At 37.6% G+C, this 19,093-nt stretch overlaps 2 protein-coding genes across 2 annotated transcripts; one reads left to right on the forward strand and one right to left on the reverse strand.

The window, feature by feature from the left end:
- Positions 1–261: 261 nt before the first annotated feature.
- LOC111920062 (cyclic nucleotide-gated ion channel 2) lies at positions 262–9,321 on the forward strand. The gene is made up of 9 exons (XM_023915637.3): positions 262–1,129; positions 2,033–2,178; positions 2,295–2,910; positions 7,240–7,455; positions 7,567–7,829; positions 7,927–8,038; positions 8,129–8,365; positions 8,447–8,533; positions 8,745–9,321. The coding sequence occupies exons 2-9, from the start codon at positions 2,168–2,170 to the stop codon at positions 9,222–9,224; spliced, it is 2,022 nt and encodes a 673-aa protein (XP_023771405.1). The 5' UTR covers positions 262–1,129; positions 2,033–2,167; the 3' UTR covers positions 9,225–9,321.
- On the reverse strand, positions 9,251–11,089 carry LOC111920063 (probable mitochondrial saccharopine dehydrogenase-like oxidoreductase At5g39410). The gene is made up of 2 exons (XM_023915638.3): positions 10,169–11,089; positions 9,251–10,031 (listed from the first exon to the last, which is right to left on the reverse strand). The coding sequence occupies exons 1-2, from the start codon at positions 10,823–10,825 to the stop codon at positions 9,327–9,329; spliced, it is 1,362 nt and encodes a 453-aa protein (XP_023771406.1). The 5' UTR covers positions 10,826–11,089; the 3' UTR covers positions 9,251–9,326.
- Between the last annotated feature and the right edge of the window lie 8,004 nt (positions 11,090–19,093).

Raw genomic sequence — 19,093 nt, forward strand, 5'->3', positions numbered from 1 at the left:
TCAAAAAAACGTTTGGTGGTGCATTAGTGGTCCAATTTTGGATACTTTGTGTGGTTTTGGTCCTTGTGGTTCACATTGTTGTGTGGTTTTGATCCATACCCTATATGAAAAGACCAATATGCCCTTCAATAATTATTATTTTTATTTCTTTTAATTAATTCCTTATTATTTTAATTAAAAACCAAAACAAAAAACCCACCCACCCTACCCTTCTAATCCCTTCCCATCAATGACTGTACCTTTCTTTCCTGTAAAACTTAACCAAAAAAACACTCATACACCGGCGACCTTAGCTCCCTGTGCCGCCACCGGCCTCCTTTACTCACTCTGCTGCTACCAGCCTCTATCACCATCCTTCTTCCTCTAGTACCGAAGAACGAGGTTGATTTATACCATACACCTACTGATTTTGAAGGTGAGACAGGGGTTGCAAATCGACGCCTCATAGAAGACCTGCAAAACAATGCCAAGTAATGGACCTGCAAATCGATCCCAAACACTACGCCTTCAAGAAGGTTGTCGTCCCAAACCTCCATCTCACCCATTTCCTTTTCCGCCTGCACTAACCTCCACCCAGATCGATGGAGTTGTTTATGGTCGATTTGTTTCACTGCAATAATGCTTCCTTATAAACTTAAATCCGAAAATTAAAGTCCATGTATCGAAATTTCCATTCAAATCGAATCTGAAAATCGTTTCCAATTTGGTTTAAGGAGCCAAAATCAAAATTAGGGAGTGAAGTAGAGTACTAGAGTGAAGAGATTGAGGGGGTTCATAGATTTTACAGGAAAGAGCTTGTAGTGTAGAGGATGCAGTGGTGATAGATGTGCAAGAAGGGAAGCTGGTGGTGTGGGTTTCCGGCCACTGGTGGTGTGGGTTTCCAACCTATTGTCGTTGGTTTCCGGTGTGGGTGTTCTTGAGACTGTGTGTTTGTGTGTGTTTTTGAAAAAGATAGAAATAAGTGAAGTTGAGTGATGTCTAGCAGAGAGATATACTAGGGTGATGGTGGCGAACCAGGTAACTCCGGTGAAAATGGAGGCCGCTGATGCTGGTTACAGACACGGGTGATGGAGGGTGGCGGTGATGATTGGGATACTCTCCTCATTAGTATTATGACAGGGATGAAAGGGTGAGTTGGGTTTTTATTTTTTTGTCTTAAGTTAAACATAAGTTAAATTAATTTAATTAAAACATTTCAATAATTAAAAAAGGAAAATATAAATTATAAGGGTATAAAAGTAATTTCAAATGTATAGGGACTAAAATCACTAAAAAATCCAATATTTGACCACTTATGCATCATGAAACCTTTTTGGACCAAAACCACATAATTTTAACCAAGGTTGTAAAAATCGTTCGACGGTAGCTCGACGGTCGACTGGTGTTAAGGGATTAATCGGTCTTGGCGAGGATTAATCGGGGACCATAGATTATTAATAAAATATTAAAATTAATTAAATATTAATATATATCTTAAGAAAAACAAGTACTTTAAAATTAGAAAATAAGAAAAATTGTAATTTGGAAATTTGAAAATACGAAAATATGAATATTTTGGTATAATATTCAAAATTTTGAAATTTTTAAAATTTTGGAGTAAAATAAAAAGTTGTTTTTTGTTTTTTTTTTTAAATTTTTTTTGACATTTTTTGACTTTTTTTTGACCTTTTTCCGACTTTTTTTGACTTTTGTTGACCGATTAATCCCGTCAAACTCGATTAATCCTAAATTTCCGATTAATGCCCTAATCCTCGACGGTTGGAGAACGTCAAACGATTAATCTACGATTAATCGCCGATTAATCCCGATTTCTGCAACCATGATTTTAACAAGCACAGGGACTATTTTTACAATTTTGTCTAAAATAAAATTAATCATTAAAAAGAACTTGACACTTGTCATAGTAACTTAGCTCTTGAAAGTCCACTTCAATTGCGAATAGATTTTTACGGTGGTGGTCCATTTCTCTGCTTCAATTTTTATGTTCTTGTGATAATTTGTTATGCCTGCCGTTCCGACACGTGGCAAATAGAGCTATTTGACTCCACGTAGAACTGCCTGGATGACACCATTGCCGACCAGGTTCTCCTTCCTCACTTTTAAGTTTTGACCATCGCTCTCAATCCCTCCCCAACTTCTCCAAACAAATAAAAATCTGATAATCGCCATGGTATCCAGGTTAGTTCGGATTACTAGTTAATTGCATTGATCAATCATTGTGCATGTGAGTTAAATCAAATAGTACTGCATCATCATGTGCTTTGTTTAACTTTAATTTACTGTTAAATGTATAGATGGATCAATGGCGGATTGCAGCAAGAAAAGAGTGACTCCAAGAAAGACGACGCCCTAGAACAATGTTTGGTATGCAGTCAATTCGGAATTCCGAATTTCCACTCCACGAGCTGCGATCCTACACATCAACCTGCATGGGAGGCTCTCGCTGGATCATCTTTAGTTCCGATCAAGGCCCGTCGTCAGGTTAAAGATCAAAACCGGAGGTCGTCAACGGAGGGATACATCCGTCGCGTTTTGGATCCCCGTAGCGACAGAGTGATGTGGTGGAGCCGAGTGTTTCTTTTTGCACGTTTCGCTGCATTGGCCGTAGATCCATTCTTCTTTTTTGCACTGGCAGTGGCTGACGACGGTGGCGACGGTGATGGTGGTGGTGGGCCGTGTATATATATAGACGAAACGGTAGTGAGAACGGTGAGCATTGTACGAACCTGCGTCGACGCCATGCACCTGTGCCACGTGTGGCTTCAGTTCCGTTTGGCTTACGTGTCTAAGGAATCTTTAGTAGTTGGATGTGGGACGCTAGTGTGGGATGCACGTGATATCGCCTTTCATTACCTTCGATCCCTTACAGGATTTTGGTTAGATGTATTCGTCCTCTTACCAATCCCCCAGGTAAATTTTTAAAAACTAATACATGTTTTTATCGTGTTTAATCAAAAATTAATTTTTTTACGGGAAAATGTTACCAACTACCAAGTTTGGTATCTATCCCTTGCAGGTGTTAATCTACTACAACCAATCGTAAATCGATCGGTTATATTAGATTAACACCTAATTGAAATATATGTGCCGTATACAAGTGACATATAAAATTGAGAAATTAACCTAAGTGGGTAACTAATTGTATACGAGTGATATATAAAATTGAGAAATTAACTTAAGAGGGTAACTAATTGTATTTTTATTCATATTTGATCTTTTTTTACATATTGAACATTAAACTACCATTTAGTGTTCAAATTATACATTTATGACCGACAATAACCCGTATTGTTTGTTTTATCTCTTCAAATTTTAGAATACAACAATTACATTCAAATCCTCACCAAATACGACAACCCCTAAACATGATAATGGTCAATTTTATATAACCAAGTAGCAATGTCCTGTTTTTAGATGACACAGTCTGACACGATGTCGTGTTTTGTTTTACTAACACAAAAATGACGTCATTAAAACACGAAAAGAAATGATCACGTGTCAATTTCGTGCAGAAGTTTGAACACTCATACGACATGACTTCATACTTTATAATTGACCGAAACACGACACAAACACTAATTTGAATTTGAATTTCATCCCAATTTTGTTTCGATCCTGTCGTGTTCCTGTCATGTGTAAAAACACAAGGTCTTGTTGTGTTTGTTTCCAAACTTCAACCTGAAATTGACAAGATATTAACATGTATTTTTTGTGATTTTCATGTTTGTTGTTAAGGTTTGTCTGTAACGGTTGGGGGTCAACGTATTTAGTGAGGGTTTAATTGTAACGATTGTACTCTACGTTTTGAAGAACTTAAACAAACAATACATGTTATTGCATGTCTTAAATGTATAATTTGAACATAAAATGAGAGTTTAATAGTTAAAGGTATACAAAAAAGGGATAAATGTAAACAAAATTAACAATTAGTTACCTCTAAAGTCATTTCTTAATTTTATTATAAATGACATGTATGCCAATTAGGTGTTAGCCTAAAAGAATTTCATATTGATATTCTTTAAACTCTAATGATATAAGTTGGATTGAACTAAAAAGTTTGGATTTTGAAAATTATTTGATTCTTCAAACATGAAAATTTTGTTTATTTTTCTAACAAAACGTTTGCTTTAAAATATTATATATTTGTGATTTATAGCCGAAATAGTCACAATTTTCGTAATTTTGTATTTTCTAACTAAAATATTGATTTTTCCAAAAAGAATCTAAGGTTATAATTTTTTTAATTTGTTAGATCATGCATAACTAAAAAGATATTATGTTTTATAAATTAAAATTATGTTATAATTTTAATAAATAAAATAATTTTGAGTAAAACATGTTGGTTCGGGCCCTACAACTTCTGATCAAATAAGAAAGAAAACAAAACAACTATTCTTCTTTTGTTGTTGTACACGACTGGAAAGAAGAAAAGAGAAAGAGATGTGAAACTATTATGCTATTTCACACACTAAGATTACAAAAGAGCTATATATAGCCAAAAAAAAAAAAACAAACGGAAATACTAAAAACATACAAGCACGTGCTTCCTATCAAAGTGGCAACTAAGCCCCATTATTCTCCTTCAAACTTGGTCAACATATGACCAATTCAGCAACTAAATGGATCTGATTAAAACCAACCCATGACCCATCACAAAAACCCAATTAACCTGACTTGAACCATCAAGATTATATCCAACAATCACCCCCCTAATCTTGATGATCTTGATCTTGCTTCACCCTCCTGCTAGCTTCATCTTGCTGCTTTCTTTCTTTCTTTCTTTTTTATGTTTGTTGCCTACTACTTGCTATGATTTTGCTGCTACAAACGATCTTCATACCACCAAACTTCTTGCTTTCATCCTCTTCTTCTTGCTAAATTCACTTGTTCACAGTAGCCATTAATCACCAACTCGATTCTTGACTTTTCCCGGACACCCGACCTCCACCTCGGTCACGTCCAAAGTTATCACCAAATCCCGACTTTTCCCGGACACCCGATCTTCACCTCAGTCACGTCCAAAGTCCTCTACACCCGGCTATTGTTTGTCACCACACAGAACCCGTTTGCGCATAACACTTCTGTGACACGAGAGCCTTTGATCTCCCACCGATCAAGAAAACAAAGCAACCCGTTTTTCCCGTCTTCTTTCACCTGCAAAACGAAACAAACCTAAAGCCACCTGCTTTGACGGATCTTTTATTTTCGTTTTCTTACGTAACTTCGGTAACTCTCTCCATTTTCCGGTGACATAACCACAACCTACCGCCGAACTTTCCTTTGAATACCATATATACTTCCCTTTGATCACAACTAACAGCTACGGACCGCCTATTTTCATCACCAGTCACCCTCGTTGTCTTGAACGGTACTCCACATCTCCTCACGACAACGGTCAACCCGATGAACCTTTAACTTCTCCGCCTTCTGCTGTAAACCAGCCCCGAAACAGCCCCCCGTTGCTGCTCCCCGTATGGAAAAATCGATGCCAAACAAACCTTGTTTTTGATTTTAACTTGCAAAACATTTTTGACCCGCTGCTTTTACTGCTCTCACAGCCCTGCAGTCAAAGTCTCCTCCCTCCTTCGAAAGTCGACTCTCAAACCGGCCCACTTCTTAAACCGCTCTGATACCAATTGTTGGTTCAGGCCCTACAACTTCTGATCAAATAAGAAAGAAAACAAAACAACTATTCTCCTTTTGTTGTTGTACACGACAGGAAAGAAGAAAAGAGAGAGATGTGAAGCTATTCTGTTGTTATTGCACACACTAAGATAGATTACAAAAGAGCTATATATAGCAAAAAAAAAAAACAAACGGAAATACTAAAAACCTACAGGCATGTGCTTCCTATCAAAGTGGCAACTAAGCCCCATTATTCTCCTTCAAACTTGGTCAACATATGACCAATTCAGCAACTAAATGGATCCGACTAAAACCAACCCATGAGCCATCACAAAAACCCAATTAACTTGACTTGAACCATCAAGATTATATCCAACAAAACATTCATTTAACATTCAAAGAAGATGAATTCGAATACAGATGTATCAACTTAATAAGTTTTAAAAGTTTTAATTCATTCTCATGAGAACACATTAATATTATAACTACTACAACAAATGACATTATCCATTTATTTGATGTTTGAATGTTTTCAAAACACTGAAACAAAGCTTAGACTTTGCTATTATTTAGTAAAAAAATTCAGTCTATTTGTCACTATATATCTATCAAGTCAACTCTAAAACAACAAAAATAATATTTTTGAATAATAGAACAAAAATTAAAAACACAAATTTTCATTACAATGGAACTAATTTTAAAGTTAAGCTTAAGCTTTTTGAAAAAAAAAAATACAGTTCTTAAATGGAACAAGTGTGAGCTTAGCAAGACAAATTTTTATTCAAATGTTTTTTTATTAAATATGTTTTGATTTTTATACTCTCATCATAATTCTTTATCTTCATTAATTAAAATGAAAGATATAAAAGTGGAAGCACATTTTTTTAAGTTGACGAATCAAAAAACATAAGTTGAAATATACCCTTCCATTCAAATTAGATATTAACTTGTTGACTGCTCATTTATTTGGTAACTAAGTGTCTTATTTAATAATAAAGTTTTAAGTTTATCATTATATAAATAATTGCTCATTTATTTGGTAACACATCAATACTATATTTACCAGTAGCTTAGTTCCTGCAATAGTAAGGAGTTGATTCTTCCATTAACAAATTAACATCCACATAAAATATATGTTTTGGTGACGTGTACAATAGTTGCAAGGTGTTGTATTCTAAGTGGAAGAATCACACCCTGAAATATTATAATGGATTTAAAATTTGCTCAAGACTGATATGGTGAGTTACAATTCTATGCAATTCACATTTTTATTTTCTTGTATCAATTTTGTATGTATATGTACACGTAGCTATCACATATTTAATGAAAACAAATAGATATATACAAGTATTTTGATTATCATATACTTAAATTTCACACATAATTTGCCCACTTTTGTGGTCAATGGTATATAAAACCAAACCGTGTATATGAAACATGATCTCATAATCAAATTATATATTTTATAGCTCTATCATTCTAGCAATGAGTTACATAACTCGTATATATAGCTTATACATACCTTATAGTCAGACATTGTATGAGTAGAGTACTCATGGTACATGGCTTGGGTCATGTGCATACGTGTAGTATTTGACATGTTATGGTTGCCAGGTGGCATATTTGTGGGTACTACCAAGATTCCTAAGAGAAGAGAAGGTATCGACCATAATGATACTTGTACAACTCATTTTCTTGTTCCAATACATCCCTAAAGTTTGGCATGGCTACATCTTAATGTATCGTATGCGGCTTGTCAACGGGTACATCTTTGGGTCAATCTGGTTTCGTGTAGGCCTCAGTTTCATGGCTTACTACCTCGGTTTTCATGTATGTTTGTTTATATTCTTTCCTTAATTTCTTATTATTAAAAGTCAAAACACAAACACATTTTCCCCCTTATGGTAAGACAGTTCTGATTTCTTTGACTTGACAACTCAGTCATCAGGAGGATATTGGTATGCACTAGCCATACAACGCGTTGTTTTATGCCTAACTAAACAATGTGATGCTAGCAAGAAATGTAGCACCCTCTTTCTATCGTGCTCAAGTAATCCCAAATCTAGAAGTAGAAGCTCCATGTGCTTAGATGAGGACGGGTCTTTTCCTTATGGAATCTATCAGTTTGCTATTCCTGTAATTTCAATTGATTCTGTCGCCTCAAGGATCTCATACAGTGAGTTATGGGGTATAACTTCTTTCAGGCAAGAAAACTTGAACAAAAGATGCCCTCACTCTTATAATATTCCATAATTGCTTTGGTAATTAATGACCCATGCATGCATCTATATATATCTGCAGCACTATGGGCAATATTCTTGAGCCTACCAGTGAGATCTTGGAGGTGATTTTGTCATGTTATATGGTGCTTGTTGGGCTACTGCTTTTCACAGTGCTAGTTGCGACTATTCAGGTGATTGATTAATGATTAACTAACTCTTGGAATTGTTTCAACTTTCAACTCAACATAAGGCATAATTATAAGCTAGTTGAATCTTGTCAGGTATTCTTGTATGCACTTGCGGGAAGGACTACTAGAGCACAAATAACACTTAGAGACATGGAATGGTGGATGAAACGAAGACAATTGCCTTCTGCTTTGAGAAAAAGAGTTCGCCATTTTGAGAATCAAAGGTGGTCATTTATGGGAGGTCAAGATGATATGGATATGATCCAAGATCTGCCTGTAGGACTTAGACGAGATATCAAACGTTATCTTTGCTTGGACCTCATAAAAAAGGTAATATAAACTGTAAACACTATAATTATAAATTATATAACTTTTGTGGTCAAACTTGTAACTAATTTATACAAATTTCAGGCACCATTTTTCAACTTCATGGATGATGTAATTCTTGACAATATTTGTGATCGAGTTACATACTTCGTCTACTCAAAGGGCGAAAAGGTTTCCTCACACAAACCCAACATCCAAATATAAAAACTTTTAATTTGCTTTTGAAAAAAGGTTGCAATAACAGGTTTTTCGGTTACCACATATGTAGCATCCATGTGGCACGAACGTGTAACCATTGTAACATATTTTAATATATATATAATATAAAATAAAGTAAAATCATTTACTAACAAACATTCATATCAACAATCATGGCATGCAGATTATCAGAGAAGGAGATCCTGTCCAGAGAATGGTGTTTATAGTTGATGGAAAAGTAAAAAGAACCCAATTGCTAAGTCGAGGGATGGTTGCAACAAGCACATTAGAACCAGGGAGTTTCTTTGGAGATGAGCTACTTTCATGGTGCCTTCGGGTTCCATTTATAGCCCGTTTTCCTGCTGCAACTGCTACATTCACTTGTGTCAAGCCAACAGAAGCATTTGCACTAGATGCTAAACATCTAAGGTACATCACTAATCATTTTCGTTACAATTTTGTTAATGAAAAAATGAAGCGAAGAGCAAGGTACTATTCATCAAACTGGAGAACATGGGCTGCTGTTAACATACAAATTGCATGGCGCCATTATGTTTCAAGAACAAGGAGGGGGACACCGAATCATGGTTCAATGAATAATGTCCGGCTTCAACATTATGCGGCTATGTTCATGTCGTTTAAGCCTCACGACCACCTTGAATGAAAAATAAAAAATGTATTTTGGTAGGATTGTTATAAGATGATGTATCTAACTTTTTATGTGTTATAAGAAGGTTTTATTGCATAAAATTTTGAGAAAAGAGCTTTATGTAGACACATTATTATTAATATCGGTCTTTGAAATCAAATCAAACGAAATCCCGTTCTCCTGTAGTCGATCTTGAAGGTCGGTTGGGCCAAAAATGATCCCGGGAGGAAAGACGCCGCCTTTTGGAAGATCTTGGCGCTGCTTCAAAAGGATCAGAGCACATTGAATTAGAGTGATGGGAGTTGTTAAATACCCAATTTCAGGGCCCATTACTCTCGTAATGATTTCTTTATCAGGCTTTGATGTCGCCTGAGAAGCAAGATTGGCGTCACTGAAGCCATGGCCGATGAACCACATCTTGAAACTGGCGCTAGCGACTTCTTCCTCTGTGGGACCTTCCTTTCTGAACCCTCCGAAACTGAAAAAAGAGGGGAATTTCAACAGAAGCCACCTCCCGAATGAGAAGCTGCCCAGAAGCCCAATTGATATCCCGGTGGCGATGATTCCAATCATACCCAGAAGATTCTTGGTGGCAATCTTTACTCCGAAATGAGCAGGTTTTATTGTAGACCAAAAGGAGGAGCGTTTCTCTGCGTGTTTAGGATCCTCATTGACTCCTTCAAGACCGTTTGGGTTTTCTGTAAGGATGGAAAGCGTTCTCCGGACAACGGTGGCGTCGGCTGATGGGAGTTTCACAGCCCAAAGTCCGATCTGTTTTTGGTGTTCTATGGTTGATCCTTTTGGAGGAGGAGGACCCGGGATCTGAGAGAACACATGGCAGATTCGAACGAATCAAAAGTTTGATATAGTCGGAATTAATTCGGAATTTGAATTGAGCAGGAAAGATCACACAAAACGATGAATGTATCATACGAAACAAGCCGGAAATATAGCCTTACCGTAGGTCGAGCTTTTTTGGGTCTTGATCGTCGAAGCTCTGCCAGCTTATCAGCATTAGCCACTCCCAAAACCGCAGACTCAAAAGTCCCAAAATTACCTGCTATCTTTTTATCCGATTCAAGGGACAGGTAGGCTTCAACCCGATTGGGAACTGCCGGCGAACCCCACTGCCTGGAATTGAACATCAACCCTATTTCTGCCGGAATCGAATCAAACCCACAAGCCGAGATCACCAAACTACCTTTCTCCACCGCCTTCTCATGGTACACGGCTTCCATCCTCTCCATGAACTCCGGCTCACCTGAAATATCCAGGTAATCGCACCCCGCTTCAACACAGGCAGCGACGACGGGCTCACCGTAAAGGCGAAAAGGGCCAACGCAATCGAGGACGAGCTTAGCTTGGGAAGCCATGCGGCGGAGAGATGATGGATCAGATGTGTCGGCAATGAGGAGGGGGACGGTGGGGTGAGATGTGGCAGCCCATTTTAGGGTTTGGGAGAGTTTAGAAGTGTTCCGACCGGCTAGAGCGAGGGTTTTGAGAGGCGAATTCGGCGAATCAAGAAACTTGAGGGCTTCCCTGACAACATATTTGCCTGTGAAACCAGATGCTCCGAAGATGATGATGTCGTAAGTGGGCAGCTGAACTTCTGCCATATTTCTTACTTCTTTTGTGAGATTAATTAAGCAAAACGAAAACGGTTGATTGTTCTCAATCTAGATTGTCATGAAAGGGTGGAGTTACTGGGACAAATTATAGAATATAGAAGATGGTAGTTTATTGGTGCTGGAAATGTGTACCCAATTTTGAAGGTGATTTATGATGACCAAAAGTGGCGAAGAAATAGATGCTGCAGTTGCCCCTTCTGTTGATGAAAAAAAGACGTCTGTGTAACTCCAACTAGAGCATCTTTAATGCCGGTATATCAACACACCAAATCACCCAACATATAAAATATTAACTCTCATGGCCCGACCCACATTGGTTTATCTTTGACAAAATTGTAAAAATGGTCCTGGTTGGCAAAATTTTGGTCCAAAATAAAATATTGGTGCACCATTTTAGATACCTTGTGTGGTTTTGGTCACTATGGTTGTATTTTCTTATGTTTTTGGTCCACATCCTACCTAAAATGACTAATATGCCCCTTAAATAATATATTTTAATTTCTTTTATTTATTTTCTTCTTCTTATAATAAAATGAAAAATAAAAACAAAATAAACCTCTCTCTCTCTCTCTCTCTCTCTCTCTCTCTCTCTCTCTCTCTCTCTCTTGTTATCTTCCCAGTTGGAATCATCAACAACAAAAACAAATTCAAACCCACATAGCCACCACCAAATCTTCTACTTGAACCTTGGCTTCACCGGCGTCGACTCTGTCGGAGCAAGCTTTTCCAATGGAGATTTTTCCTGCATCTTCATCTCTTATGCCTTCAAGATGGTTGTCATCCCAAACCTCCATTTTCGCCCATTTCTTTCTCCACCTGCATCGACCTCCACCCAGATCGATGGAGTTGTTGATGGCTAAGTCGATTCACCACAACGGTGCTTCCTGGTGAACTTAAATCTGAAAATTGAAGTCCACATCGAGTTTTGTATGCACTATGTATGTGATAAGGATGATATGCTTGATATGGGTCGGAAGGCATTATGATGTGGACCGGAAGGTCGGGGAATTATGGACCGGAAGGTCGACACGGTGTTAGGCGTGTCAAACCCAACAAATAAAGGGTACAAATGACTATTTCCACTAAAATCGAATCTTAAAATCGTTTTCAATTTGGTTTCTGGAGCCAAAATCAAAAGTGGGTAGTGGAGTGAGAGGAAAGAGAGTGAGGGGGTTCATAAATTTTGCAGGAAGTAGCATGTAGTGGCGGAGGATGCAGTGGTGACGGATGACTTTACTGCAATCATTGGAGCTGTAGGAAGGGAAATGGATAATGTTCTTGTGGCTTGTCTGTTACATAAATTAAGGAAGAAAACATTGAAGATTAAGTCTTGAATCAATTGCTTATCATTGGAGATGGAGCTGGGGGTTTGATTTGATTTCATCAACAATTTCTAAGGTTAATTTTTGGGTTTTGAGCATGATTTTGGTTTTAATTTGTGGGTTTGAGCGCCCCTTGCATCCGTGGGTTTAGATATGGGAGGGGAGCTGGAGGTGTTGGTTTCCAGTTTGTTGTTGGTGGTTTCTGGTGTGGGTGTTCTTGAGAGGGTGAACTTGTGTTCTTGAGATTGTATGTTAGTGTGTGTTCTGAAAAAGATAGAAAAAAGTGAAGCTGAGTGGTGTCAGGTGGAGAGAGATGAGAGGATGATGGTTGTGAATCGGGTAACCCCGGTGAGAATCGAAGCCGCCGGCGGTGATTATAGACATCGGTGATGGAGGGAGGTGGTGATGATTAGGATTCTCTCATCCTCATTACTGTGACAAAGATGAGAGGGTGGATTGGGTTTTTACTTTTATTTTTTGTTTTAATTGAATATAAGTGAGATTAATTTAATTAAAGCATTTCAGAAGTTTAAGAAAATGGAAAATATAAATTAAAAGGGCATAAAAGTAATTTCAAGTGTAAAGGGACTAAAATTGCTAAAAAGATCCAACTTTAGACCAGTGGTGCACCAACATTTCGTTTTGGACCAAAAGCACATAAATTTGTCAACCACGAGGACCATTTTTGCAATTTTGTTGTTTATCTTCTTTTCTTATATATATATATATATATATATATATATATATATATATATATATATATATATATATTCTATTCTTTTTATTAATTTATTGTAAAATATATAACAAATTATAAACAGCGTTTTAAATAAAATACATTGGAAAGAGCTCTCATATAAGTTTAAAATAAAATCAATAATATGTAGTGTTTTTCTATTTTCAGAACTTTATAAATCATTAAATTATGTATTATTCTTTACAAATATATCTAAAATACAAGTTTTGGTATCTCAGAGAGATGGTACAAGTACATCAAAGCATAAGTTACAATTTTAATCTCTCTTGTTTGAATACATTATTTGTAACCATTCTATTTTGTAAAATTATATTTTTATGCCTGTATATAAGATAATAAGGAGAAACTAAAGACTTAATCACAAAAAAAAAAAAAAACTATTCTTTTTTCGAATTAAACATCAATTTTATTTTCTCTTAAAAAAACTTTTATATTTTTTTATTTTTCTCAGTTTAGCCCTTATAGTTTTTCTTTTTACGATTTATCCCTTAAATTTTCATTTTTTTTTTGTTAATTAAGCCCTTACATTTTTTTTTCTTCGGATTAAGCCTCAATTTTATTTTTTCTAAAAACAACTTAGCATTTTTGATATCTTGGAATTAGGGGTGTAAATGAGCCAAGTCGAGCCGAATACTACCAAGCTCGAAGCTCGGCTCGACTAAAATACTCGAGCTCGAAACTCGGCTCGAACTCGACTCGAGCCTTGATTTTAAGCTCGGGCTCGGGCTCGTGAAACACTCGACAGTCTCGAGCTCGGCTCGGCTCGGCTCGACTAATATTTAAAAAAATCAAAATCACTAAATTAAGTAAGAAATATTAAACCTTCCACATGTAAATGTCCAAACTACCAAAAAAAATCACTATTAATCACCTAATATCAATATAACATCAACCATATATGTCATAAATGAATTATTATAAAGAAATGACATATATCTTATAAATGAACAATTATAAAGAAATGACATACATGTAAATTACACTAAGCTCGCGAGTCTTACGAGCTGAGTATTTTTGTACTCGAGCCCGGCTCGATAAGGCACTCGAGTAGCTCGAGCTCGAGCTCGGCTCGATTAAGGTCGAGTCGATTTCGAGTATTTTCCGAGTCGGTCTCGAGTTTCTCGCAAGACTTCATCTTGAAATATCATTTATATTCTCGGGGGCTTGTGCGTGACTTCATCTTGAAATATCATTACAGTGAATATAAATGAAACATAACATCATCATTACCATCCATAATAGAATACAACTGCCATTGTTTACATCAGGTACAATCTTTTAAATAACATGACCAAAACATTCAATGTATGATGTTTAACAGTACACAAAACAAAGTCCCCTATTCTTGTTGATTCTTCTACTTAACGAGTCTCATAGAATACAAGTTATTATGAAAACGTCAACATATATAATGTTAGTGAGTTCATAAGTATATTTGAGAAAATGATTTGTATAACTTTGTAATCACAAGAAAATCCTGTATTTTCTAAAAATAGTTTGGTATGTTTATGTCTGATCTTGTATTCATGCATGTGTGTTATTGTTTAATAGAATGTCAAAAGTAATTGAAGAAAATGTAAATAGAATATCCCCGGACAACCTGATGTTGCCCGTAAAAGAAGAATAGTTAATGTTGCCGTACCAACACCGAGGATGAGTATCAGTGTGAGTAAGTTTCCGAGTAATCCAATCATACAAGAAAATAGATAATGTTGTCGTACCAACACCGAGGTGGGGGTACCAGTGTGAGTAAGTTTCCGAGTAATCCAATCATAAAAGAAAATAGATAATGCTGCCCTACCAACACCGAGGTGGGGGTACCACTGTGAGTAAGTTTCCGAGTAATCCAATCATAAAAGAAAATAGATAATGTTGTCGTACCAACACCGAGGTGGGGGTACCACTGTGAGTAAGTTTCCGAGTAATCCAACATAAAAGAAAATAGTCTTCCGTAAACTTCCTAACATTAATTCCTCTAAGTGATCCGTCATAACCATATTAAATAATGACAATTTCTCCTGTCTTGGCGTTAGTGAACGCCGACTGAGAAATAGAATAAGGTTATAGTCACCCTAGACCGATGTAGTCTAACTGTAGCGAACAACTCAACTGTGGGGTGTCATCCCTGTATAGATCTATACACAAAACCCCGCTCTCCTTACAAGAGACTCGATTATAACTACATGCTACGATCGAACACTTAATAGGTGTCAACCGACAAAAACTCACTAGATCCTTAATCGAATTTACATGAAGATAAACTTATAAAACTCATTTCAGGCCCAACGAACCATGTAAGTGAGCCACTAGGGCATCGCTAAACATGTGAGTCATTTCAAAACCTAACATGAATGAGATTATATAACATGGACCCAAAATATATGTAAAAGGACAACTAAGGCCCATTTCACATGTAAGGTATTTATAGGCCTAAATAGCATGCAAATAGTATACAAAACCTATCAAATATATAAATGCGCCACTGAGGCCCAATAACCTAGAAATGATCAAACTTAATCCGTTTGTTAGTTTATTGTTGGTTTTATTTCAAGTATTCACTAAAATAGTATAAAGGCCCAGTTTTTATAAAAATGACGTTCTTGGCCCTATAAGCCAAAAATTTACAATTTGTAACACCCCAAAGTTTGGAAAGCTAAGAAAAGTAAGAAAACCTCAAGTTTAAGGGGAGACTCGGCGAGTCCATGGATAGACTCAGCGAGTCTGAGCGGGATCCGGGTTGAAGTGTAAGCGACCGACTCGGCGAGTCGGCCAAGGAGACTCGACGAGTTGGGTCTGAGCGAGGAAAACCCTAAATCCGGGACTTGGAGCCTATTTAAGCGTCTCATTCTCTTTCCTAGGGTTCCTTTACTGCCTCTCCACCCCAGAACACCAAACCCTAGGCGCCATATCCGTTTTTGAGCTAGATCTTGCCTTGAAGAGTGCACTAAAGCTTGGAGAAGGAAGAAAAGCCTTGGAGGTGCAAGAAGGGACTGTAGATCCGAGATTGAGAAGACATTTCAGACCAGTTGGAGGTAATAAGTTGTTGCTTGGACTCCCTTTGCACCTAGATCTATTCTTATGTGTGAGTTTTGGTCATTGTTGGTATGATATGTAACCAATTCGAGTTGGAGGTTCAGATCTGAGGTTGCTACCTCAGATCCATGCTTGTTTTGGTCTAGAATCCCCTAAAGTATCAGCCCTTGGTATGTTGAAGAAGTATGTTTGCCATAAACCCTAGTTTAGTGTGTTTTGAGCCTAGATCTCTAATCTACACGTAAAGTTTGCCACTTTACATGGGGGATAGGCCCTAGAAGTATGGATCTATGGGTTGGAAGCTCTGTTTGGCTCGAAAAGCCACTGCATGGATTGAGGACTGGATAGACTCGGCGAGTCCTTCGAGTGGACTCGGCGAGTAGCTTGAAGATGAGGAGGAACTCGACGAGTAGGATGAACTGCTCGTCGAGTCGGATGAAGTTAGGCATGGACTCGACGAGTTGGAAGAGCAACTCGACGAGTTGGTTGAAGATTGTCTAGGACTCGGCGAGTCTGTTCTTGGACTCGGCGAGTCAGATCGCGAAACCCTAAACCCTTCGAGTTGAGACTCAAATCAGTGAGTCGGGTGGTGACTCAGCGAGTTGGTCAGGACAGGACTTGGAACTAGTTGGACTCGGCGAGTCATGGACTAACTCGGCGAGTCGAGTCGCGAATAAGAAAGACCCTGAGCATATGAACTCGGCGAGTCGGTAGGTAGACTCGGCGAGTAGGGTTGACCTGGAAGGTTGACTTTGACCTGGAAGGTTGACTTTGACCAGGATTTTGACCTTGACCAGGGTTGACCTAGTGACCTTTGGAGGTCAGTTGAACTAAGTGTTATATTGGCTTTTGAAGCTCGAAGAGCTAGTGGAGCAGCAGTTCGGAGTCAGAGGTCAGGTAGCAGTCAAAAGGATTAGCAGCTTCGGTTCAGCAGTCTCAGGTGAGTTTCCTTCCAGTAGGAACGAGTCTAAGGCCACAATGCCGGCCCGTTCAGTTAGCAGTAGTTTCCGGACTTCGGTCCGATGCAGTAGTTAGTATGTTTGATGCCTTCGTGGCTCAGACAGGAATTATGTGTTATGTGTTCCGGGCAACAGCCCGATGTAGTATGCAGTATATGTGAGAATGCTAGTTGTTATGTTATGCTATGCTGTATTCAGTCAGTTAGCTTCGAACTTCGGTCCGATGCCGTTAGTTCTGGACTTCGGTCCGATGCAGGGGACAAGGTCCCAGTTAGTTCCGGACTTCGGTCCGATGCAGTCAGTTCTGGACTTCGGTCCGATGCAGTCAGTTTCGGACTTCGGTCCGATGCAAGGGACAAGGTCCCAGTCAGTTCCGGACTTCGGTCCGATGTAGTTAGTTCCGGACGTCGGTCCGATGCAGGGGACAAGGTCCCAGTCAGTTCCGGACTTCGGTCCGATGCAGTTTCCAGGCTTCGGCCCGATGCAGTGGGCAAGGCCCAACATGTATTTATATGTTATTGTATGGTATGTGGTAGATTGGGGGAGCTCACTAAGCTTCGTGCTTACGGTTTCAGTTTTGGTTTCAGGTACTCAGTTTTTCAAAGGAGGAGCTCGGGAAGGTTGCAGTGCACACACCATAGACAGTTAGCCTGGGAATGTTTGACTCTGATAATGATATTATGTTTTGAACCAATACCCGAGAAATTAGACTTGTGATACAGTTTTTATAAATATGTTTTTAGTAATGTTTTTAAAGAAATTTTTGGGTCGTATTTTTGGGTTGTTTCACAATTAAGGCCCAATTTTTGTAAATATAACACTTTAGTTTCCATTTTGTTCAAAACTTGTGTTTATGACTAGTTTGTGGTAAAAATAACATTTTAAACCCATTTTCGTCAAAAAAATATCATTTTTGGCTTGAGTTTTGTGAAAACACACATTTTTCTGGTTTTTGGCTTTTCTTACCTAGTTGTTGGAAAATTTGTAGCAAAATCATCGTAAGTCGAAATTTGGATCCGTAAATTCTGTAAGTTTGGAAATTTTGTCTAATTTGTTCACAATTTTTCTCAAAATTTTGAATGGCCTCTAACAAGTGTGAAATTGCTCACCTTCACAGGATGGTCCGAAATTATTTCAAATCTGATAGGCAGTTTTGTAAAATTCGCCAAAAACTGTATGAAAACGTGAGAGTAGTCATTTTAAAGGTATAAACCTGAACTTTTTTCATGTAAAAAAGTTTTGAAAAATATTATCATTAAGTTGATCAAAACAGTCCGATATTGGACCAAAACTTTTCTGTCAAGGGCTGATTTATGAGTCTAATTTATAGATCTTTGATCAGAACACTCCTTTTTGCTATTTTAAGTGTATAAATCCCAGATCTACAAGTTTACATGTATTACATGTGATAACACGTACTTTTCTCAAGGTTTTCATGTAGATCCAAGTGATAAACTTAATATTCTTATCATATTTTTAGATTTATGAAGTAAATAACACATAATCAACAAATAAATTATGGAAAACACACATATTCATGCATATACACATAGATCTACATAAATCAACTTGTATTCTCCCCCAAAACCAAGTAAAAATTGAAAAATAGGGGCTATGAACTCACCTTGCGGTGATGGATCGGTTTTGAAGAAGAAGAGGAAGAAGATGGTGTTGTTTTTGGCCTTGCTTGTTTCTTTGATGGGATTCTCGAATTCTAGGAAGTTTTAAGAGTATGAGTCAAGAAAATAAGGTGGTAAGAGGAGTGATTTAAGAGTAAAGATGTGAGAATCCAACTTAGGTTTGTAAAGATCTTACCTAATATGATGATCTTGAAGAAAAACCCTCTTGAAGTATACTCTAATTCTCAAAAATTTGGAGGAGAATGTAGGAGTGTTCTTGTGAGCTTTCCTTAAGATATTTGTAAGTAAAATAAGTGTGTGGTGAAGGCCCTAATGGCCGTGAGTAATAAAGAGGAGTGGGGAAGAGAAATTTTTGCATAGAGGGTAAAGATCTCATGGATGTTTGTGATATTCTAGAAGTTTGTTAGACAATTATGTGTTGTCATCACTTCCTAAATCCTCCCTTGATCTTATTTTTGTTAGATGATGTTGGGCCGAGATTTTGGGCCAAAAGGGATAAGAATGGGTAGTTTGGGTCCATTCTAGGTTTAGTTCAAATTTCTAGA

This window comes from Lactuca sativa, chromosome 2 (genome assembly GCF_002870075.4).
Source record: "Lactuca sativa cultivar Salinas chromosome 2, Lsat_Salinas_v11, whole genome shotgun sequence".
Lineage (NCBI taxonomy): Eukaryota > Viridiplantae > Streptophyta > Magnoliopsida > Asterales > Asteraceae > Lactuca > Lactuca sativa.